This window comes from Ursus americanus, chromosome 11 (genome assembly GCF_024610735.1).
Source record: "Ursus americanus isolate L20-20 chromosome 11, mUrsAme1.1.p, whole genome shotgun sequence".
In the NCBI taxonomy this organism is placed as follows: Eukaryota; Metazoa; Chordata; class Mammalia; order Carnivora; family Ursidae; genus Ursus; species Ursus americanus.
Window position 1 is genome coordinate 62,293,263 of NC_142137.1, and position 21,830 is coordinate 62,315,092.

Here is a 21,830-nt window from a genome sequence, read left to right on the forward strand (position 1 = left end):
TACTTTCTTTTGAACTGTGAGTTTCTTCCTCAAAACATGCTGAAATACACAGACACTTTGAGATTTTAAAGGAATGCTTTGAATACAATATACAGGAAAGACTGTACGAAACTTTATCTCAGAGAAGAAAGTTTAGGACTTGTCAAGCACATACTCTTCTTCAAGTGTGTCTTCTAATTTTTTGACTTGCTCTTTGATTGACTTGGCCTGCTGCTGAAGCAGCTGCTTATTCTTGGGCCCAAGTGGTATCTCGGAAGCTTCCTTCACAAGATTTTCAGCCTGGACTGCAATACCTTCTGTTCGTTTAGAAAACTCCTAGAAAAAGATTATAATTGTTAGGAAGGCATCTTCTATTAAATTCTGCTCTCAACTAAACTGTATACACTTGCAGAGTCTCTACTAGGATAGAAGGATGGCTAGATAGATTCACACATACATGAATCTTAGTATATAATAGTCTTCGTAATAAGACAGACTTGTTTTCATCATGACCAGAACAAACACTTCACTAGATTACTTTCATTTTATATACACAGTCAGATATCTACCTTCATAGTTATCCAAACATTCTCACAAAAATCTTTTTCCATTGTTTCCCGGGTTGGGTTTATTGCTTAGAATTCTGAGCTGCATTATAACGACTAACTTATTTACAAATATGTTAGTTTATTACAGGCCCCATTCAGGCAATGATTGATAGTGATTGATTATTTTCAATCATAGAGATAAGAGATTTCTAGGCCAATTAATATAAATATTTTTTATTTAACTGAAGAATATTTTAGTCAATACAGTGTATCACTGATATTTAACTATAAAGAAACATATTGTTAACAAGTTCCCTAAAAGGAGAGATAATCTCATCTTAATGCTGTTAAATCTTACTCACTACATACCTATACTACATGATGAAAAGAAGATAAGTTCTTAACCAGTCGAACCTAAACTAAAACTCTAGATTTGCTAATTACTAGTTGTTTGACTTTTGTGGATTATTTTTCAGGCTTTCATATAAAATGCAGATAGTAATTCTTTTCATGTAAGGCTGCTGTTAGCATCTCATTAGCAATTTCATTTTTAAGTGCCTGGCACTCTAGCAGGTACCTATTATTGCTTTTTTTTTATGTCCCTCACATAAAATTGAGGACAAAATTGTTTATAAAATTCTCATACTGATTTTCATTAATAGTGAACTACTTCAATTCAAAAATGAATTTAATATGGGTGAGGCAATAGTAAATTTTAGCTGTTACCTGAATTTTGTCAGGCAAATGTATTGAAAGCTGAATTTAAAAAGCTAACTCCAGAGATAATCTTGTGTGAAAAAAATTAGCTCAGTGTCTTATTTCTTCTCATACAAGAGACAGCCATGGGAGGTTTAAATTTTGATCAGAAACTCTGCTCTCCAAAATAGGTAAAGAAGAAATTGCAGTAAATATTTTCAGAGGTAAGACTTCTGACAGCCACCTCTTCCCACAGAATATCTCCCAGAATTATTACATAATGCCATGTAAGATAGTTACTACATAATACTGTTGTATCTTCATGTTTGAAAAACTTAAATTCCTCCTAGAAATATCAACATTACTTCAGAGAAGTACCCAGCTATTTGGCAGAATAAAAACGGGTAAGTATGGCTTCCTTTTCATGACAGATTCATAATATCTTAAGAATCGTTATTTGCCGATGTCACATTAATTCTGTGGTTATAAGCATCCACTGTTGCTGTACGTGAACTTACAGTCATGGTGGACTCATTTGTGAAGACTGAATCACAGCATAATCTCTCAGAACCCCACGAACAGAATCAGAAGTGTAAATAGTATTTTTCCCCCTAGTGTTTCCCAGAGCCCAGGAAAACCATGGAGAAAGTGGAGTTATATCTGAAAATGCATACATACGTTCACTCTAAGCGCCTTCTGTAAGAGCTAGGTATGGGGAAAGTGCAATGCAGAGGAATTCAAAGGATAGGACGATGTTGATAAAAACCAAGTTGAGCCAAAATAGAATAATTTTATAAGGCTTTATCTCTAAGTCCTAAAAAGATGACATGATGGTAGGATGCAACAGGAAAGGATGGACTCTGGCACCAGATAGGTCTAGAGTTGAAACCAGGCTCTGTCCTTCACTAGCTGTGTGACCTTGAGTCACATAACTCTGAATTTTCATTTCCTCATCAGTCAAGCCTTGCTGTAAAGAATAAACAGGATACTGCTATGGACTTCCCACCACACACTGGCAGACGGAAAGCACTCAAGTTCTTTAGCAGAACCACGCAAGGGCTACAGATGGAGTGAAGGCTGTATGAACAATGCCAAGTGAGCAAAGAAGTAGAGAACAATTATTTTAGATTACATGTGCTTGTGCAACAACATACAGAAACAGTAAAGTAGCTCGGTTTTTCAATGAAAAATCTAGTGGCTAAAGGTGTGTGCTCTGAGCTCGGGCCCCTTAGGTTTGAATGCCAACCTCACCAGTTAGTAACTCTGAGATCTTGGATAAAATCATTAAAAAAACCTTTGTACTGTATATTGCTTCCTTTATACAATAGGATATATAATGACAGCTATTTCTTAGGATTGTTTTGGATTAAAGAAGATGATAAACATCAAGTGATTATACCAGCATATATATATATATATATATATATATATATATATATATATATATATATACACACACACACACATATATATACATACACACACACATACACACACATATGCATATTTATATATATATGTATATATATTAAATAAATAAATAAATAAATAAAATAAATGTTAGCTCACATTAGTAAATCAATCCCAAAGTATGCAAGATTATTAGCTAAAGAAAATTTTGATAGTAAGACTAAAAAGGTCACATTTGCTTTATCTACAGCTGATAAACCTATTCAAAGGGATCAGAACCACAAGGTATCAGAAACTCTGCATAGAACTTGGGTGGAACACCCACGATAATTAATCCAATAAATCTGTTTGTATTTATAAAAGACACCTGATATATTTTTAATATATAAAGTAATTAAAATTAAAGTTAAAAACGATGTTCTATTTCAATGGCTGATGAAAATCATACAGAATTGAAAAATTCTGTAGCTTTATAAGACTTCAAACTTCTCAGTGAGTTAATACTAGGAGAGATAATTCAAAATTGTCAGTATGTGAGACAGAGAAGCCTTTTACTGGTAAGAAAAAAGCAGCACAGCAGTTTACTTGCTGAAGGCTACTAACAAAAGGATGTGAGACTTCTTTCTGATTCGTTGGCTAACACATTTCTATACTACTCAGTCATTTCTATAAACCCAAAATATGCGCAAAAGGAACCAAAAGAAATTGTACAACTCTCTAAATGCTTCAGACAATGCATTGGTCTGCTCTGACTGTCTAAGGTGTTTGGGCTTATGGGCTTGGGCTCACGAAGCACACACTACTGAGCCTCAACCTCAATCTGTCCCTACTGAGTCCGTCATCTTCCTCAACTGACAGCCACTCCTTCATGTCCCTGTCTCACTCCCATTGTGTCTGTCAGGCTCAGAACCTTGGGTATCATCTTCCTTTCCTTTACTCTCTATCTCTTGCATCTGTCCCCACTGCCTTCCCCATTACCCTAATTCATGCCTATATTAACACCCACATGCAATAACTTTCTAATGGGATCCCATGACACCAGTCTTTCACCTTTAAAAATATATCTCCCTAGGGGCACCTGGGTGGCTCAGTCGGTTGAGCAGTGACTGTTGATTTTGACTAAGATCATGATCTCATGGTCTTGGGATGGAGCCCTACAGGGCGCTATGCTCAGTAGGGAGTCTGCTAGAGGATTCTCTCTCTCCCTCTTCCTCTGCCCCTCCCCCTGCTTGCATATGCTCGCACTCTTTCTCAAATCAATCAATAAATAAATATCTTTTTAAAAAATGCATCTACCTAAAGTATAGCTCCAGTCATGTGACCCTTTTTCTTAAAAACTTTTAGGGTTCTATGTTGCTTAAACCTTCCAGTCTTTGTGATATGGCCCAACTTTCCTTCACAACTGTACCTCCACTTTTCTGCCTTAAAACAGAATCTCCATATACTCTCATACTTCATGCTATTTGCCATTATAGGAATGCTCATATTTTGTCCCACACTGCTTTTCTATGTCTCACCTGCCCTTCAAGGTTCAGTTGAAAATAATACTGCATTCAGAAAGATGTTTTTTTTAAATGCATTCATCTATGAGGGAACTAAGCATTTACCACTTTAATAAAAATTTCTCTTAGTTCTTGATGTTTAAGTCTTATTTATTTCATTCCCCAGGGCAACTTGACCAGTGTGTTGAAGAGTGGGTGATCGATAAACAAGAAGTACTGATTAAATGAATGATTATAATAATTAATGGTCATAAGAGATGGCAACACAGTTTTTCTTCTGAATCAGGAGTACCAAGAAATCATATGGTCATACTGATATACCTTTGTCTGTTCCAGTTCTGAAGATAAACTTTCCAAACTGCTGAAACTCAAGAAGCGCTCATGGCTGGAACCTGTTTGAAAAAGGTATCTGACCACTGTCTCTTTGTTTGTTTCAAATCGCTCCCACTTTCTTAATGTGACCTAAATTTGAAAAAAAAAATAAACATATCATGTTATGAATTATCAACATGTGTCACAAAATATTGTTCACATTTCCATTCATTTGTTAGGCTGTCAACCTCCAGTTAACTCTGTTCAGATTTCACACAGTTATGCTGAACAAAGATGATCCTAATTAGTCTCCTGTAAGAATTTCACTCCATGTTTAAATTCATCTACAATAAGGAGGGTGTGTAGACCAGCATACTGAGTTTTCTATCAGCTGTAAAGCCCTAAGAATCTAAGGATATTACTTGAAATGTGCATAAGGGATAAAGGAAAAAAAGAGCCTCCCAGTCTCTTTCAAAAACAGAAAAAATAAAAGGGAGAAACAGAAAGAAGGGGAGTGGGTAGTGAGCAGGTGGCAAGAATTCAAAAACTTTTTAAAAGTGTCAAGATCATGATAAAGCATAAATGTGTGGCTGCTGGACAGAAAAGTGCAATGATCCAGTGTTAATTCCTGGATTCAGACAAGTGTGGATTAAAATTCTGGCTTTATCACTGATCACTGCTCTGTGACTTTGGGTAAAGTCCTCCAGCTGTTCCTGTTTAAGCTTCCACACTGGCAAAATGTGCTCATTAAAGTACCTATCTCCTGAGGTTGATGTGATGATTAAAAGAGATAACTCGTATCAATACTTCACACAATGCTGGAGCATCAGAGGCGGGAACCAATGTTGGCTCCCATTAGGAGATGTAAAGAGATGTGACCTGGAGGTTAACAGGGTCCTAGACTTCTGGTCTCCCACCTGAATGCGGCGTTCCTGCTTCTCCCTGCTGTGCTCCATGTTGTCCAGGGTGCTCTCCAGCTTCCGAAGCTCCTCCCGGCCTTGGCCGGATAGCCCACCTTCTCCCTGCTGAGCCTGAGCTATCTGCTGCTGTACGTCTCTCTTCTTTGCAGAAATCCTCTTTGTCTTTTGCTGGACAACAGATGGGTGTAAATGTTACTCTTGAAGCGGCCAGGCAGGACGTAAACACCAACAGTCTAACAGAGGTACAGAAAGGCACAACCTCACTGCACTGTGGGCCCAAACTGTCTTTTAACACTTAATGTGAATAGGGGCACTTGGGTGGCTCAGTCGGTTAAGCACTCGCCTTCAGCTCAGGTCATGATCTCAGAGTCTTGGGATCAAGTCCCCCGCCAGGCTCCCTGCTCAGTGGGCAGCGGGGATTCTGCTTGTCCCTCTCCCTTTTCCCCTACCCCTGCTCATGCTCTCTTTCTCTCTCTCAAATAAATAAATAAACAAAATCTTTAAGAAAAAGGTAATGTGAACAGTTAAAATGGCAATGGGGACTTTATGTTGGTCAAAATGGGCCTTATTTATCAATATTTTATGTTTTTAATGATAAACAACATAATTAATTTGATATTGGTGTTTTAACTGTGTGCAAATTTAGACATTTAGCATTTTGTGCAATACTCCAGAAGGAATTTGACAAAACTATTCATTTAACATGATTCTCCTTAAAAAATTGTTTTTGCCTAAAAACATGAAGTCCTAACTCTAATTTTTTTTATCATTTATGCTGTAAAAATGCTGATATTAAGAGATTTAATTCCTGGGTATATTCAGAATTATAAACCTGCTAAGATATATGGGGAAAGTTGTTTTAAAATAGATTTTTTATTGAGGTATAATGTACAAACAATGGTAGGCAAATCTCAGGTGTATACCATATGAATTTTCACAAAGTAAACACAGGCATATAACCAAGCACCTGGTCCAAGAACTGTGAAGAGTTTTAAAATGTTAATGTAAATATCTATAATTACATATTTCTCTTGAAACCCAAACACAACTTTTACAATGATTGAGAACAATGTAATACCAAGCATTATTTTTTTTGTACTCACCGTCTTTTTATAATTATTAAATAAATCTGTAAAGCCTAGAGGCTGCTGTTTTACATATACTTTTAATGCCACTTCCATGTTCATATATTATTATATATAAAATTAGCTAGCATTTTGCTATACATTATGTTAGCTAGGATTTTGTCATTAACATATTTGATTTGAATCATACTTCTACTTATATTGAGTTTGGCAAGTAAGTTGGTTAAAATTGTTTATTATCAATACATGTACCAGAATTTCTTTACTTCCAGTTCTAATCCTTCATAAAAGCATACTATCCTGGAAGGTCTGGTACTTCATGTAAGTTATAATTTTCCAAACTGAGATGTATTCTAAGTTGTAAATTGAAGAGCAGGATTATAACAGAATGACAAAGAACAGTGATCTCAAATATGGAGCATTTTATCTCTACATTTTCCTTCTCTGTTATGAAAAGGATAACTGAGCAAGTTTTATGAAGGATTTCATAGCTAAATCAACTTTTCCTCCACAATATTCCTTGAACTTTTTGACGTCATCAAATCACTCAGGCTGAGAATTTATCTTACAGGCTCTTCTGAAATAGCTAATATTTAACAGAGAACAGAGGTGCCAAAATTTTTTTAACCATTTACCTGGACCCCCATTTTCTTAACCCTTCACCCCCACCCCTTACCTTTACCTTTGTCCTTATTCTTAGACATGCAGGTCTCTTCACCTCCCTGGTTCTGTCAGTGACTAACAAACTTTGCATAAGTGCCCTGGATAAAGGGCATCCTACCTGGTGATGAAGAAGTAACTGCTGTGCTTCAAACAGATTTTCGGTGTCCAGAATCTTCTCAGCCTGCTCCTGGACTTCTTTAGAGCCAGAAATTAACTCTTCAAGGGAACTTTTCACTATTTCTTTGTACTGGACACAGTCCCCAAAGTTGCTTAACATCTTTTCAACCTAGATTTTCATGAAAAAATTATAAGTCATATGATGCTCATGTAATCTTGAATATTCTAAGAATATGTGTAAAGTCCATCTCCGCAACTTGAAATATATACACAGATCTCTTTTATTTTTTCTTATGTTTATTTAGTTATTATTAAACTGCATAGCCATTTATGGGAATTGAAGCCTCATCGGATACGGTGCTCTGTGCCCACTCAACCTGGCAGTCAGGGCAGGACAGTGATAGTGATAGTGAAAGTGGTTACGTTGTATGTTTTATTTCCTGGATCCCTTTAATGACAGTCCCATGCCTAAAATCCAATAATAAATTATAAAAATGCATTATAAGAAAGCTGAGTCCACCCTATTTAAAGTAAGGAAAACAATTGTAGAGGGGAACAAATGAAAAGAATAAAGAGTATTTGTTGAAAATGCACTTCCAATATTTTTACATAAAACACAATATAATTGCTAATTTTGTGGTTCTTTGGTGAATTCTTTTCCCTGAATTTTCAGCTTCCTTTTCTGTCTCATTTCTGCCTCCTCTAGTGCAGGGTCACCACCATCTTTTGTTTTCAAAGTCTATCGCTCTCCATCTTCACTAAATTCATCATTTTCACATAGCATGTCATTTGTGTTCCACAGAAGCCTTTCAGTTTCTCCATTCTTATCCCATCCTTTGACCCTCTTCTCTGAGTTTGTCCCACGGGCGTGAGTGTGCTATTCTCCAAACAAACAGTAAGAAGACCACCGAATGAAAATCACGAACTCCAGATCTCAGTAAATCACAGCTTTCATTGACTCATCATTACATACTGCCAGTCTATCCACAGCCTCATTTTCTTATAGTGGACAACTGCAAACACTTTGTGTTCAACATTAATTTAAATATTAAATGGATTATAATCAAAGGATAGACTGAATGTGTCAAATCCATCTTTTAATATAAATCCTTACATGAACAAAATGAATGTTTTCCTTTCCTCTTTCTTTGGTTTTACTAATGATTGAGTAGCGTAGAAGGGTATGAATATAAACTACGAAGTTTAAGGTAGATAGGTGTGCAAAGATTTACTGTCTGTATTTGTTAGGGGCAGATTTTTGCTACAAGTCCCATGGACAGTGTGATGAGAGTACTTGGAAGATAAAGTAAATAAATGGTCTTGGTAAAGTGTCAGGGAGACTAATAATTTCTAACTTTAAAGGCTGACAAAGTGTTTTATGTGTGTGTGGGGGGGGAGGAACAAAATATAAACTCATCTATCAATGTGACTAAACCTATTTGTTAAGTCTTGGATCAAAGATCACCTGCACGTATATTTACTTTTTAAAACTGTAATCCTTACTTTTCGTCTTACCTTCTTGATCAAAGAAAGAGTACAGAAGAATGATGTCAGAATTCTACTTAAAGTATGGTCGTGGCTATACTACCTGGACTATTGCTATGAAAGATGGATATCAAAAGATTGAAATAACTCCTGCTCCAAAATTTGATTAATCCTATTACTATTTTCAATTTGTCAAAAATTCTTAATGGACATATAATATCAAAATTCACACATAAAACTAAAACCACAAGCAGTTCAGAGTATTTTTGGCTTATGTAAATTCTGCTAGAGTCTTAAGTGGATATACATGCATTCAAAATATAAAAGGTTAATTAACCAAACTGTTAGATTAGGGACATCTCTAGAGGATTCTAAATCTTCAGAATCATGGAAGTTTAAGTCACTTAGATGATCATGTTTCCATGCAAGGTCATAAATGACTTCAAGAAATCATGATGACTATCTATTTAACTTTCCATTCTTACGTTATCTTCCCATGCACAAATTCATTAGACGTGCACGACAACCTGGTTGGTAAAAACGTTCTCGCCGAGGGTAGAAGGGGCCCTACTAGAAATGAAGTAAATAGGTTTGTATATTTTAATCCATAGAGGAATATAAACACTGAAATATATATCAAGAAGCTTAAAATGAGTAAGTCTTGCATAAAACAGATTTTACTGGTCTGCTAACATTGAATATTTTATTATTACTAACTATTGGTTATTGAGCATTCACTCTCAGGCACTATATTCTAAGTGCTTTACATATATTATTGCATTTTAGGGGTAAGTTTTTCTAGCTTTGTTTTATAAGTAAGAAAGTCAAGGCCCAGAGATGTTAAGTGACAAGCCCAAGATTACATAGGAAGTGGGCTAGCAGAGTTAAACTTTAACTCTGGGTTTACTTGACTCCCAAGCCTACGTTCTTAACCCCATAATATACCTTCAACTGACCATGAAACAATGCTTTTAGTAAGAGTAAAAAGTGTGGATCTGGTAAGCTTTGTACTTTAAATATAGGTTGTTACTCTGAACCAACACATCCAATAATGGCACGGACCATAATTCAAATATCTTCCCCACCAATCTTCATATGAGTAAGTATCTTAACTATTGTGTTTGAAATACACTTTCTTTATATAATTGCTTCTTAAATCACACCAAAAGAAAAAGAACCCACCAGACTCCTCACCCAAAACTATCTATTTAGAGTATGAGTAAATAGTATACCTCTGACAACAAAGCCACAAGAGCCTTGAAAGAACTAGATAATTTTGCCAGCTCATCTCCTTGCTTTTGGGCTTCATTCTCAGAAGAAACTTCAATTAAAATTTTAAGTCTGGATTTCAGCCAGTTGAGAGTCTCACCCTTTGTGGTAACAGCATTTCTGATATCCTGGAATGAAGAGAATACATTGTGGATTAAGAAAGGACTCAGACTAAGAAAGTTCATACGGTGGATGTAGGAGAGCCATTCATTCACCAGTAGAGTGCCTGCTTATTTTACTTTTTGTTCACACCTTTAACAAAAGTCCACAAGTGCTAGAAAAAAGTATTTCCCCAGTGCCAATAACTGAATGTAAAATCAATACTCTCTATATCAAAAAGCTAACTAGATAGTTAGTTCATAATTAGATGGTTAGATATTTACAGGTATTCCCTTGATCACAAATAAAGATGCCTCGAAAAGTACTGTTGAAGAAAATGGGATACCAAAATTGGGAACTATAACATATATTATCTTCTTTTATCTGGAAGGAACATGGTATTTTTAGAAAAAAAGGTTGAAAGAGTCCTTCTTTTTGGTGAGTGGATTTCTTTTTGTTTGAAGAGTTTAGTTGTTGAATATTATTATAGATGCCCTAAAAACTGATCTTAACTCTATTAACTTATATTTTATGCCTCTTTTTTGTTAGCTTTGGGAAGTCAATAACCCACATAGTAGATGTGCAAGCAGGAGCACAACTCTAATGTAGGAAGGGAGGGCATAGTGACCGGGACAATGCCAGAAGGATTCTGGGGGCTCAGCCCTTGTAAGGTCTGGGAACTGCGGAAATGCTGACTGGGGCATTCCTCCTGCACACGTTCTGGGAAGCACGAGGAAACCATGCATGCTGCTACAGAGGATTCACACCCACAGAAAGTGACTGGTTCCAGAACCAAGTGATCTCTTCAATTGAAGATGTGCATGGTTTCTGGCTTTTGGTTTTTTGGTTTGTAATATAACAGCAACCAGTAGCAAATATGAATATCTTTCTATAGGTATAGCAGGATGTTACTGATATTTAAGAGAAAAACATGAAACTCAGAGGATAGGAATAGAAAGGAAATATATTCTCATTAACAGCAACCATGTGACTTGCAAGAGTTCAAAATGCTGAAAGACAAGAATTTTCGCAACGGCGTGTGTCTACAAAACAGAGCAGAGCCACGCTAAGAAGGAGAGGGTTGCTGTGTGTCATTCACAGAATGTGAACTGGGTTCAGGCTCGAGGTTCTGTCACCTGGCGAGGTTTATCAGGCTGTACCCAAGCTCACAGAGCTGATCAATCCAGACTGAATGTGACATAGAAATGAGACTTAGAGACCTTGCCCAATTCTGTGATCTGGCTTTTGAATGGCTGAAAATGTATAAAAAGCTACAGTGTTCTTTTTTCCATGGCAATTCTTAAATCTCTGCTGTGTTGTATGCCCATGCGTGCAGTTTTCCTCTCAGGATTTTCCATTAGCTAAAGATGTATGAGAGGTACCACTAAGCATGACTAAATTTCCAAGCTAACAATGATTCAATAGGGAAAATCCCCTATTCTTCTCCCCAGTAACACAAGGAGACTTATTCTTAAGACGGTTTTTCAGTAATTTAATTTTTTTACAGAAAGAAAAAGAATACATCAGTTAGTCAGGTTGTCTACCATTAATTTTTTTATTAATGAAAAATATGGCCCAGAACTAACCTCCACAGCACGTTTAACCTCTCCGTGGTTAGCAGTATTGAAGGGTTCACTCTTAAACCCTTTCAACTGTGTCTCCTTTGCAGATATCCAAGATGAGAACTCAGAAATTCTGAAATAACAAAAGTATTCTCTTATTAAGGGGAGACAATATCCCAGTGGTTAAAATACATTTTCTATTTTGAATTTATTCATGGAAATTTAACAATCAACTGATTAGCAAGTCAATTAACAGATTTTCTGGAAACTTTTCCTTTAACATGAAGCTCAGAGAAGGGGTGGCTGCCTCTGAGCTGTCACTTGGAGGAAAGAGAAAGCAGAGCAGATGGAGCTCAGCTCAGGAAAAAGGTGTGTTTCCAGGGCCTGAGCACCTGGGAGTATGGGAGGCACCACCTGAGGTCTGGCCTCATCTATCTCCACCAGACTGAGACACAAACCCAGAGGTAGAAGTTCCTTTCTGGGGATATGAGGAAATCAGGGAGAAAGGAACAGCCCAATGTGCTTCAAAGAGGTAACATCTGGGTCCCTTGGAAATAAAGTGCTTCACCCTGTTTCTGACTGAAACCCATTCTTTTAAATTAAGCGTTTTTATATTAAGAGCATGGGCAAGATCACACAATCTGATTTTCTTTATTGCTTAAAGAGGAAACACACATCACCTCTTGTCATGCAATGATCTCTGAATTAGCAAGTATTAGGACAGACCATGTCCATCTCTGGAAGCAGTTCCACAGCTACCTGATAGTGTAGTCCTTCCACTTGTCTGGGTCTTCCACAAGCTTCATGTAGGTCGTATCAATGGCAGCTCTGAGCTCTTTGAGAGTCACGTGACAGGTTTCAGGTGTGTTCCTTACCGGGTCCCGGACTGGGAGTTTCAGACACAGTTCTTCAATAAGCTGTAACCTTTTCTCACAAAGATGATGAGGACCTTTGTCACTGAAGAAAATCTAATGAGCAATAAATGTTTATATAATCCCTGTGTGAATCCATACAATACTTTCATATTTTCATAGAAGATTCCCATTTAGTCTAGTATACAGTAATTAAGCTATTTAGTGTTCTCAGACCCAAACCCAAGTATCAGCTATATATCTTTTAGGTAACAATGTGACTTTGCATGCCTGCACTTGGGGTGTGTGAGACGTACCCTGTGCTCTTTAATGATCTTTTCACTGCCTGCCTGGGGCACCAGCTTGGTCTCTCGATCCAGCTCAGTTCTGCATTCTTCTACAGAAGCTAAGAATCTGTTCTTCTCCACATCAATCTTCAGATGAAGCAAATGATATGGGGCTTCTCCTTGAAGATCCTACATTCCATAGGAAGATTCAAAAAAATATGATACCATTCCTGATTATACACATTTTCAATTGCAGTGGCAAAAACCATAAAATATTCCCTTTGGGGCCAATGTGATTTAATCACTATTGTCTGCACCTGCTTTGTACTTTTTCAAATATTGGGACTGCAATGAATTCTTTCAGCCTGCAGGGTCAGATTTTTCACAGTAATTATTCTATTTACTCTTTACTATAGCCCTACACAGTCTTAATATTCTTATTTTACAGATTAGACCATTGAGGCTCAGGCATAAGTAGAAAAGCTAGATTTGAAACTAAATTTATACCATGCACTGATTCCACACACCCTCTCCCCTGCATATGTCCCTTTTAATTTTGTCAACGACCCTGTGAGGTAGGAAGAACACATTCATACTCACTACACAAAGGGCAAAGAGAAAAGTATTAGTAAAGAAGCCAGGATCAAACAGCCCATGCCTTTGACCACCTGCCTTGTCCTTCTTCCTTAGAGCATTCCTTGAGAAAACAAGCCAGCAAGCAGCGTGCAAACATGAAATGTTTTATGTTCTTTTTTGATATAAGCATAAGCTACATCATTACCTTTAGTCCTACAATTTACTAATTTTAGCCAGCTTGCATCCTATGGCATTTGAAAGGTTACTTTTAAAATAAAATACCAAGATAACTGATGAGAAAATGATTGGGGGCTATGAAAACACTAAAACAGATTATAACCTAGAGGGTTTAATGTTTGGGTTTTTAAGTAAAATAAATACAGCTTTTCATTAGAATCTCTATTCTATAATACATTTAGGATATGTTAAGCTTTAAAGATATCTTAAAAAGCTTGGGTTTCTTTAAGAATCTTTATTTAATTTTCAAATTTAGCGAGTAAACAAAATATGTCCTTAACTGTGTTTTTCCTGTGCTTGGGGCTGATTTTTTGGCCTATGTTGTTGAGATGAAAAAAAAAAATCGAGAGAATAACAAAAGCTGATGGAGAGCGTTTTAGCTGCCTATCTTCCACACCCCATGACTTCTTCATATAATACACATGAAGTTCGCCACTCGCTATTATCTTGTGATAGCACTCATTCACCTGCTGCTAGAGCAGGCTTCCTCCAGCCTGGCTTGAGGAAGACAGCCTTGGGTGGGTCTCCATTACACTGTAGCTGCTCCCCTGGCATGCAAATTCTAGAGTCAGCTTCCTTATGACAAGCCCAGTGTGGGGCACTCAAGTTAGACAAGCCAAGTGAATCCCTACATCCCCCACTTGGGTGCTGCCCTGCTGTCTCTCTTCCAGGTGCTGTTATTCCCCCCCACCACACCTCCCCTAGATCTCTGCTTCTTCTTTGAAATCCTAGCTCAAAACTAGTCACTTGATTCACTCCTTTCTACTCTCCAAGTGGGCCCACTTCTCTCTTACAAAGCTTTCATAAGTATAACCTATACTTTTGGGGGCTTAGTATATATTATACTTTCATTATCTGCAACTAATTATCTCCCCTACTGGACTCTAAACTCTTTGGAGAAATGGACTGTGCTTTGTTCATCCCTGAGTCCTTAACCAATAAATGTTTGTATTTATATTTTTTTAGATCATAACAATCTAAACCAGACAGTAAAATCCTTGAAAACAGCAAAATGTACCTAATGTAATTTACTTAGATGAGAAGAGTTTACTAAATGTTACCGAGGAAGTAAAATGCCCTTGTCATTCCTACCCCCAAAAATACTCAGGAAAAGAAAAAGAGCACTCTTAAGTAATATGATAAAATCGATGCTACTAAGAAATAAGAAAAACAAAATCGTATCATATTTTATCATTGTTTTATTGAAGTTGTTTTTAAATGGGAGACCTAGCTGTGGTGATTTTCCATGAATTTCTACATTTCTCTTACAATTGAACCTTGACACCCTTATGCTCTCTCCCATCACGCGTGACACCTACTTATGTGTGTGTTCTCATTATGTCCTGACTCACCTTCCACTGTTTATGGAGCTTTCTAACGGCTTCCTGCAGGCCCTGCTGTTCCTGCTCGGGGAGAATGTCGGTGAGCTCGTCACAAGCTTTCAGGAAAGCATTGAGCACTCTCTGATCCAGCTGACTGAAAAACTCCTGGCATGGAGAGGGGGAAGTGGTTAAGAGTGTCGGGCAGAATAAAAGGCAGCATCAGATACTATACAGTTAAGCAGTCACGCCTCTCCACAAGCCCCTCAGCCAGCTGCTGCCCTCTTCAAACCTTCCTGGCAACTACTCTCTTTTTTTCAGGAATGAACTATAATTATCTATAGTTATGAGTCAGAAACCACCACATCTGAAATTCAACTACTGCTTTTCATTTTTTAGAAAAAAAAAATCTTTGCTGTTTTCAAATTTGGTAGAATATTCTGGAATGCCAAGGGGCTTAAACCTTGATCCCAGAGTAATAGAGTTTTCATTCCTCTTTGGTAAAATCAGAAGAGCAGAGCAGAAGCTAGCATTTAGCCTTACAATTCCTCATAACCTAATTGCAATGTGTTTCAGGCCCTGCTGGATCATTATGAGCCATTTCCACATTCAGACAAGTACACACATGACCCCACATGCTATACACAGAATTGTGCCCCCCCCCACTATTTGCCCAAATTTATATTTTGAATCCCTAACCCCCAATGTGATGAAATTTGCAGATGAGGCTGTTTGGGTAATTAGGTTAGATGAGGTCACAGGGGTGGGTCCCTCATGACAGAATTATTGCCCCTATAACAACAGACATCAAAGATCTTGCTCGCTATGTATCTCTGCCTTATGAGAACACAGTGAGAAGGTGACCATCCACGAGCCAGGAACAGAGTCCTCACCAAACCCCACCAAGCTAGTACTCTGATCTCAGACCTAGAGTCTCCAGAACTGTGAGAAAATAGATGCCTGCTGCTTAAGCCACACAGTCTATGTACATTGTTATGGCAGACCAAACAGACCCATACAGCACATGTGCACCTATATGCACGACCAAGTCTCACACAGACTCAGGAGTATATATGCAGAGATATTTTGAGACAACAGTGGTTCAAAATAGAAAGGGCCACACTGCAGCAGATGTATCCGCTGCAGGAGACGGTGTGTGGTCACAGCCAGCAACCCTGAGTTCAGTCAGCTGCAGCACAAACACAGCAGTCATCGTCTGACAGTGTGGTTCATACCAATATCCACTGAAACTCCAGAAAACATAACTCAAAACACATGTTCTCAGAGGGCCCATCATCTCCATCTAGCACTTCAGAGATTACGAACATTTTCAACACCAATATGATTTAAATGAGTATGATTAACAGGAAGATGACTTCACAATAGGACCAGTTGTGGATCAGCTACTGAACTTCAAGTGACATGGTGTTCACACTTCGATATGGCGGATTCATGAAATGAGCACAGAGACTTAGCCATCCGCCTAAAATCATCTCTTAAAAAGAGTATGTTGGTTATGTAAGAATTTCTCAGTGAAATAGTTCAGGAGAGCTTGAACTATATATCTAATAATTCTCTTCCATTTCAGGGACTTAAGATTGGCCAATTACAATGCAGCTCATCGATTGCTCCTGAAGTTGTTTTTGCTGCTGCCATTTTCTGGGTCTAATAACCTAAAGTGTTTCTGCCTTCCTAACTCACTTCTTCCTCCCCCCTGCCTCAAAAACTTAGTATTAGAACAGAATGTTCTTTTTATTTTTCATCCAAGGTCACTTGTCCACGTCCTCAGGTCAAGTGCCTCATGAGGGACAAACTCACGGTATGTCTCTTCAGGAGGTCTTCTGGGTTTCCCTTCTCCTCCAGGCCCTCCTGAGCAATCCGCAGCACCTTCTCCAACTCTGCTCGAGACTCCTCAAATTTCTTCATCAAGCGACTGTTGGTTTCCACGTGTTTCTTCCAGTCTCCAATTTTCTTCACCATGTTCTTAATTTAAAAAATAATGCCAATGTGACGCTGCTTTCTCATTATTGAAAGCATCATTTTGTTAAACAGTATTGTTTCTTCAAATAAAAAAACTTGGAAGGAATACATTTCATCATGATGAGAGTAATCAACTTCTTTTGATATTAATGAATACAAGAAAAAGAAGAAGTAAAATGATTGGTTCCAAACCTCAGTAGGCGAGGCATTTAGCAAGAGGGAAAGCATGAAACGTGATGATTACACGTCCTCATTCTTTGTATTTTCCCTGGCTCACGTCTCTGTAGCAAGGGGAAAGCTTACCTGGAAAGCACCATGGGCATCCGCAATCTGTCTGTGGAGCTTTGTCTGATCAAAATGCTTTAAGACACTACTCAAGGTCATGAACTTTTGAACATTTTGACTGCCTTTCTCAATTTGTGTCATGGTTTTCTTACAGCTCTCTTGACAAGCTGACAGTTCCTACAGAGAAAGGAAGCCCACAACAACAGTATTTAAAAGGGTGAGAAAGAGAAGCAAAGAGAATAACCATTACAAAACAATAAGAACAACATTATATGGCTTTTAGGCTTTTAGTCAGCTGTAAGTAAAATCAAAAGTACAGAGAAGTGTTTCTTTTCATTGAGAAGAGCTCAATTTTAAGCAATCACTGAAGTCAGTGCTTTTTATATAAGGCATTTAAATGTCACATTGAGTTTTTTGAGATTTTTTTTATTTCATGCCCGTGTTATTAACATTAAGAAAACAAAAGGCCATCAAAATTGTTATTTGTCTGCAATGTGTCCAACTCACAGGCCTATGATTTATTGAGAGAACAATCACAAAATCAATCCACATATGAGGTTTTAATCTGACTAAATTTAATACCAATGCACATAACTGAAAGAGCTGCAGCAAATTATATATCATTTGTGTATTCCAAAATGTACAACATTTGAATTCCTAAGGTTCATAAGCTGTCAACCTCATTAACAAAATGGTGGCCCCCAGATCCTAACCACAAAAGGCAGCAGACTGCTGGGTGTGGGAGGACTTGCAGTTGTCCCACATTCGCGGGATGAGAAACCATGGTGACCCAGGCCCTTCCACCTCTGCTTAGTAACCTGGCATCATAGTGGCTTCTACAATTGGCAGCATGGAAATTAACCAGCCCAGCCCAAGGCCAACAATCATTTTTTTACTTGAAGCCACACTATTTGCATTTCGACATCCTCAACAGCTTTGGAAAAGTATTTCAAACTGCTCATTTGGATACCACTTTTGGTAATCTAGAGGCAAATATTACGACCAAGGTTTTGTTTGTTTGTTTGTTTGTTTGTTTTGGCAAAACAAAGTAAGGACATATTTTCCTTTTGAAGATTTAGGACATAAAAGAGTAATATATGTTAGAGATATATTATTAAATATTATTGTTATTTTAAAATATCAAATGTTATTTTAATTTTGGAAGGATTCTTTGACAGCAATTTATAGCAATTTGAGAATATGAGAAATGGCACTATGACTCAAAGCGAAAGACAATCTTTATCCAATATGATGAGAACCCACTAGAATAGGGTTTGGCGGTATAATCATTGTGGCCTTACTATCAATAATAATGATAATAGTAATAAAAATTGCTACCAGTTATAGAGTACATATTATGTGTCACTATGTGCCAGTTACATTATGGAATATATAATGTAATCTCCACAATAAGCCCTCAAGTTAGGTATTATCACCTGCATTTTAAGGTGAGGAAATAAAAGCTAATCAAGGCTTTGTACTTTGTTATATCAGATCTAAGATCTGAACACCTCTCTGAATCACATCAGATACTCTCTGCTCTTTCTGCTAAGTGATGCCACCTTTCTTCCAGGAATCTGTTTCAGTGGATGCAGTGGTAAACCATTTGCTCATTAAGTTTCGGGCTCCTCTGATGGATAGGGTCATTTATAATAAACCACCTAAATAAGTCAATTAACTGCAAGAGTGGGAAGTTGTTCTGCATAGAGAGATCTGCTTACTAAAAATGAGATGAAGAAAAATGATTATCACTCTAAACACATTTCCAGAATTTTATGATTGTATAATCAGACTTAATCTTAGAGGCAAAGAAAAGATCTCATAAGACACAGATTATAGACACTGGATAGAAACAGAATGCAACTATTTGCTTTTATATATATCTAAATATCTAAAATTAAACATTTATTTATAAAGATGTTCTTTCTATATAAGTTTATGTAGATAGATAAAATTTTTATTTTATCGTTAATGGACAGGGGTTTCATCTTTGGACCAATGTTATTTTTGTTTTGAGATGGCAGTGTTATTCTACTTTTTTTAAAGATTTTATTTATTTATTTATTTGAGAGAGAGAGAGAGAGAACGTGCACGAGCAGGGCGGAGGGGCAGAAGGAGAGAGAGGAGCAGACTCCCCACTGAGCAGGGAGCCTGATCCTGGGCTCAGTCACAGGACCCTGGGATCATGACCTGAGCTGAAGGAAGATGCTTACCGGACTTGAGCCACCCAGGCACCCTGAGATGCCAACACTATTCTAGAAAAACGTTTCCTGTCCCACCTGCATTTCTACCACTATAAGCCCCACCTCAGTCTTACTGAGTCTTACACATGCTTTAAAATTACTATGTCTTCTCAAGGGGACTTCTCCTTACCTGTTGTTTCTGTTTAAAAAGAGCACTAGATTGTGCCTCATGCTCAAGAACTGTTAAAATTTCATTGATTTTCCCAAGTGAGTCATAAAAGAATGTCATCTGCTTTTCTAATTCTTCCAATGGTATCAACAGCTGGCAAGACTCATAAAGGAGTGGAGAATGGCATTCTTTGACCTTTAAAAAGACAAAGACAAAAATTCTATTAAAGGCCACTAATTACCACAAACTCAGGGCACTATTCACAGTTCTCATGAACATTTTCGTCAGTGATATTGTCATCTGGTCCTTACAGATCTCCAAAGACATTTATTTAATGGCATTTCCTATGTATTGTTAAATTTTGATACAAAAAACAACACTACTATATCACTGAGACAAATAAATGCTACAGAGTTTTCCCATGAAGATTCATCTAAACTGTCCATCTGGATAGAGCTTTCCCTCTAAACGATGTTGTTGGTGAGCCAGATGGCATCAAATTCCACCTCATAAACTATGCAGCTCATCTTCACTTCGGCCTCAAACTCTGATCTGAGATAGTCATGAATTACATTATCTAGACTGACCTTCCAACTTTATTTTCAAGATCTCTACTACTTGGACCCTTAACTCTAGACAAACCTGTAACTTTGCTGACTCATTCCTCCCAGACAGGCCTTATGCTTTCCTATCTCCCCCAGCTCCATGCTTCACTACTCTCTGCCCATCATCTTATTCATACCAAGTGCACAAGTCATGTATCAATTTATTTGCAAAGGTCCCCGTACTAGGGATATATCTCTAGTCTGAACTGACCCAGCCTTCATTTTTCACTTGTCTTTAAACAAAAAGGCTGTTATTTCATGCACTTGTATTCTTTATCTTAATGCTGAGGCCATGCACCCCTGGGGGTCAAGAGAGCCCTAAAGTCTCTGCCTTATCACCTTTGTGTTAGAATCCAGGACCAGGTCATTCTCTAAGAAGTTCCTGTCACCATTCATTTTACTTCAAATTGCTCCCAAAATATTATTCATACTTTTGGGAACCAAGGAAAGGAAATTGAGTACTTGTTATTTTCTTTTTTCTTAAATTCTAAATATTCTCATGTTGTCGGATACCCTGCCTGAAGGATAAACTCCCCAAAAGAAAGCTACTGGTCTACTGCAAAAAGGCTCTGCTAAAATGACCATGAACAAAATAAAGAGAATCTGCTAATATGCATAAAAATCAAGTCTGCTTTAGGAATCTTTCCTGGCTATCGTTGAAAACTTAACTAAGATGTTACAACTGAAGTAGTAGTTTAAAAAAGATTAACAACTTAGATGTGTTTACAGGTGGAATTTGCGTTCTCAGAGGTTGCCCTAAATCATTAAACTTGGCCTATGCTAAGATGTGCAAATCCAAGATATGGCTCTAAAAGCCAGAAGGTTATCAAATCAACAACGTTGACCTCAAATTGTACCCAATCTCTATAAATATCTTAACTTGAATGTTAAAATAAAAAGAATTAGAAATTAACATTCTAATTATACCAGTTCGGCAAATGAAGTTTTCTCTTTTTTTCAAGACCATGATTCTTCCTATTTTCACCTATCTCATTTATTCCTCTTTTCATTAATTTTCCACTACTGATTTCATGTAGGTTATTCTCTTTCTGTTTTTTTCTTTCCTAAATAACAGGTTCTCTGCTTTCTTTTCCTCTGTTTCTCAATTCTTCATTACAAAATTTTCCTCTTCATTTATATAGGTACTCCTTTCTTCTATCAGAAATTAATTACCCAATCACAAACAATACCATTTTCATAAAATTCAACTTCATATAGATAAAAAAACCCAATGGAACTTCCAAAATTCTTAAGGAAAGTCCCTCAATAGAACAGAAAAGTCCTATGGCTAGTGCTTGATGGCCACAGAGTTCCCTGTACACAAGTGGTATAGATCTTAAGTCTAAGGTGAGCTCCATGAGCTGAAGAGGGCAGAATTTTCCACTGCTTCATGGCAATGCAAGCAGAAAATAGAATAAATAATCTTAGAGCAGAGGGATGTCAAATAAAACTCAATAAAAGGGCATTTGGGAATTCTTTCTCATTTAAGTGTCTGATCTCTTCCACCTCCTTCCCCTTCTTTTTCTCCACCCCCTTTGTTTTATCACATTTAACTGATCCTTTCTTCCTCCAGAAGAGACTTATCTTTCTAATAAAGCTCCTAGTATTTCTAAATTAACAGAGGTAATACTTGACATCAGCTCCGTAGTTTCAGTTCTAAAACTCATGACAAAGTTACTAAATGACAGAGT

At 37.3% G+C, this 21,830-nt stretch overlaps 1 protein-coding gene across 12 annotated transcripts in view; it reads right to left on the bottom strand.

Annotated features, from left to right (window-relative positions):
* Positions 1-21,830, bottom strand: part of SYNE1 (spectrin repeat containing nuclear envelope protein 1) — a 443,290-nt gene that overhangs the window by 263,488 nt on the left and 157,972 nt on the right. For 11 of the 12 annotated variants that reach the window (XM_045805371.2, XM_045805377.2, XM_045805375.2 and 8 more), the window contains 12 exons: positions 19,556-19,729; positions 17,201-17,359; positions 16,736-16,900; positions 14,951-15,085; positions 12,816-12,974; positions 12,407-12,615; positions 11,672-11,780; positions 9,950-10,114; positions 7,234-7,401; positions 5,365-5,535; positions 4,457-4,597; positions 155-315 (listed from right to left, as the gene is read on the bottom strand). In XM_045805371.2, coding sequence (XP_045661327.2) covers positions 155-315; positions 4,457-4,597; positions 5,365-5,535; positions 7,234-7,401; positions 9,950-10,114; positions 11,672-11,780; positions 12,407-12,615; positions 12,816-12,974; positions 14,951-15,085; positions 16,736-16,900; positions 17,201-17,359; positions 19,556-19,729 — 1,916 coding nt within the window. The remainder of the gene's footprint in view (positions 1-154; positions 316-4,456; positions 4,598-5,364; positions 5,536-7,233; positions 7,402-9,949; positions 10,115-11,671; positions 11,781-12,406; positions 12,616-12,815; positions 12,975-14,950; positions 15,086-16,735; positions 16,901-17,200; positions 17,360-19,555; positions 19,730-21,830) is intronic. The other variant, XM_045805374.2, reaches the window with a different exon arrangement.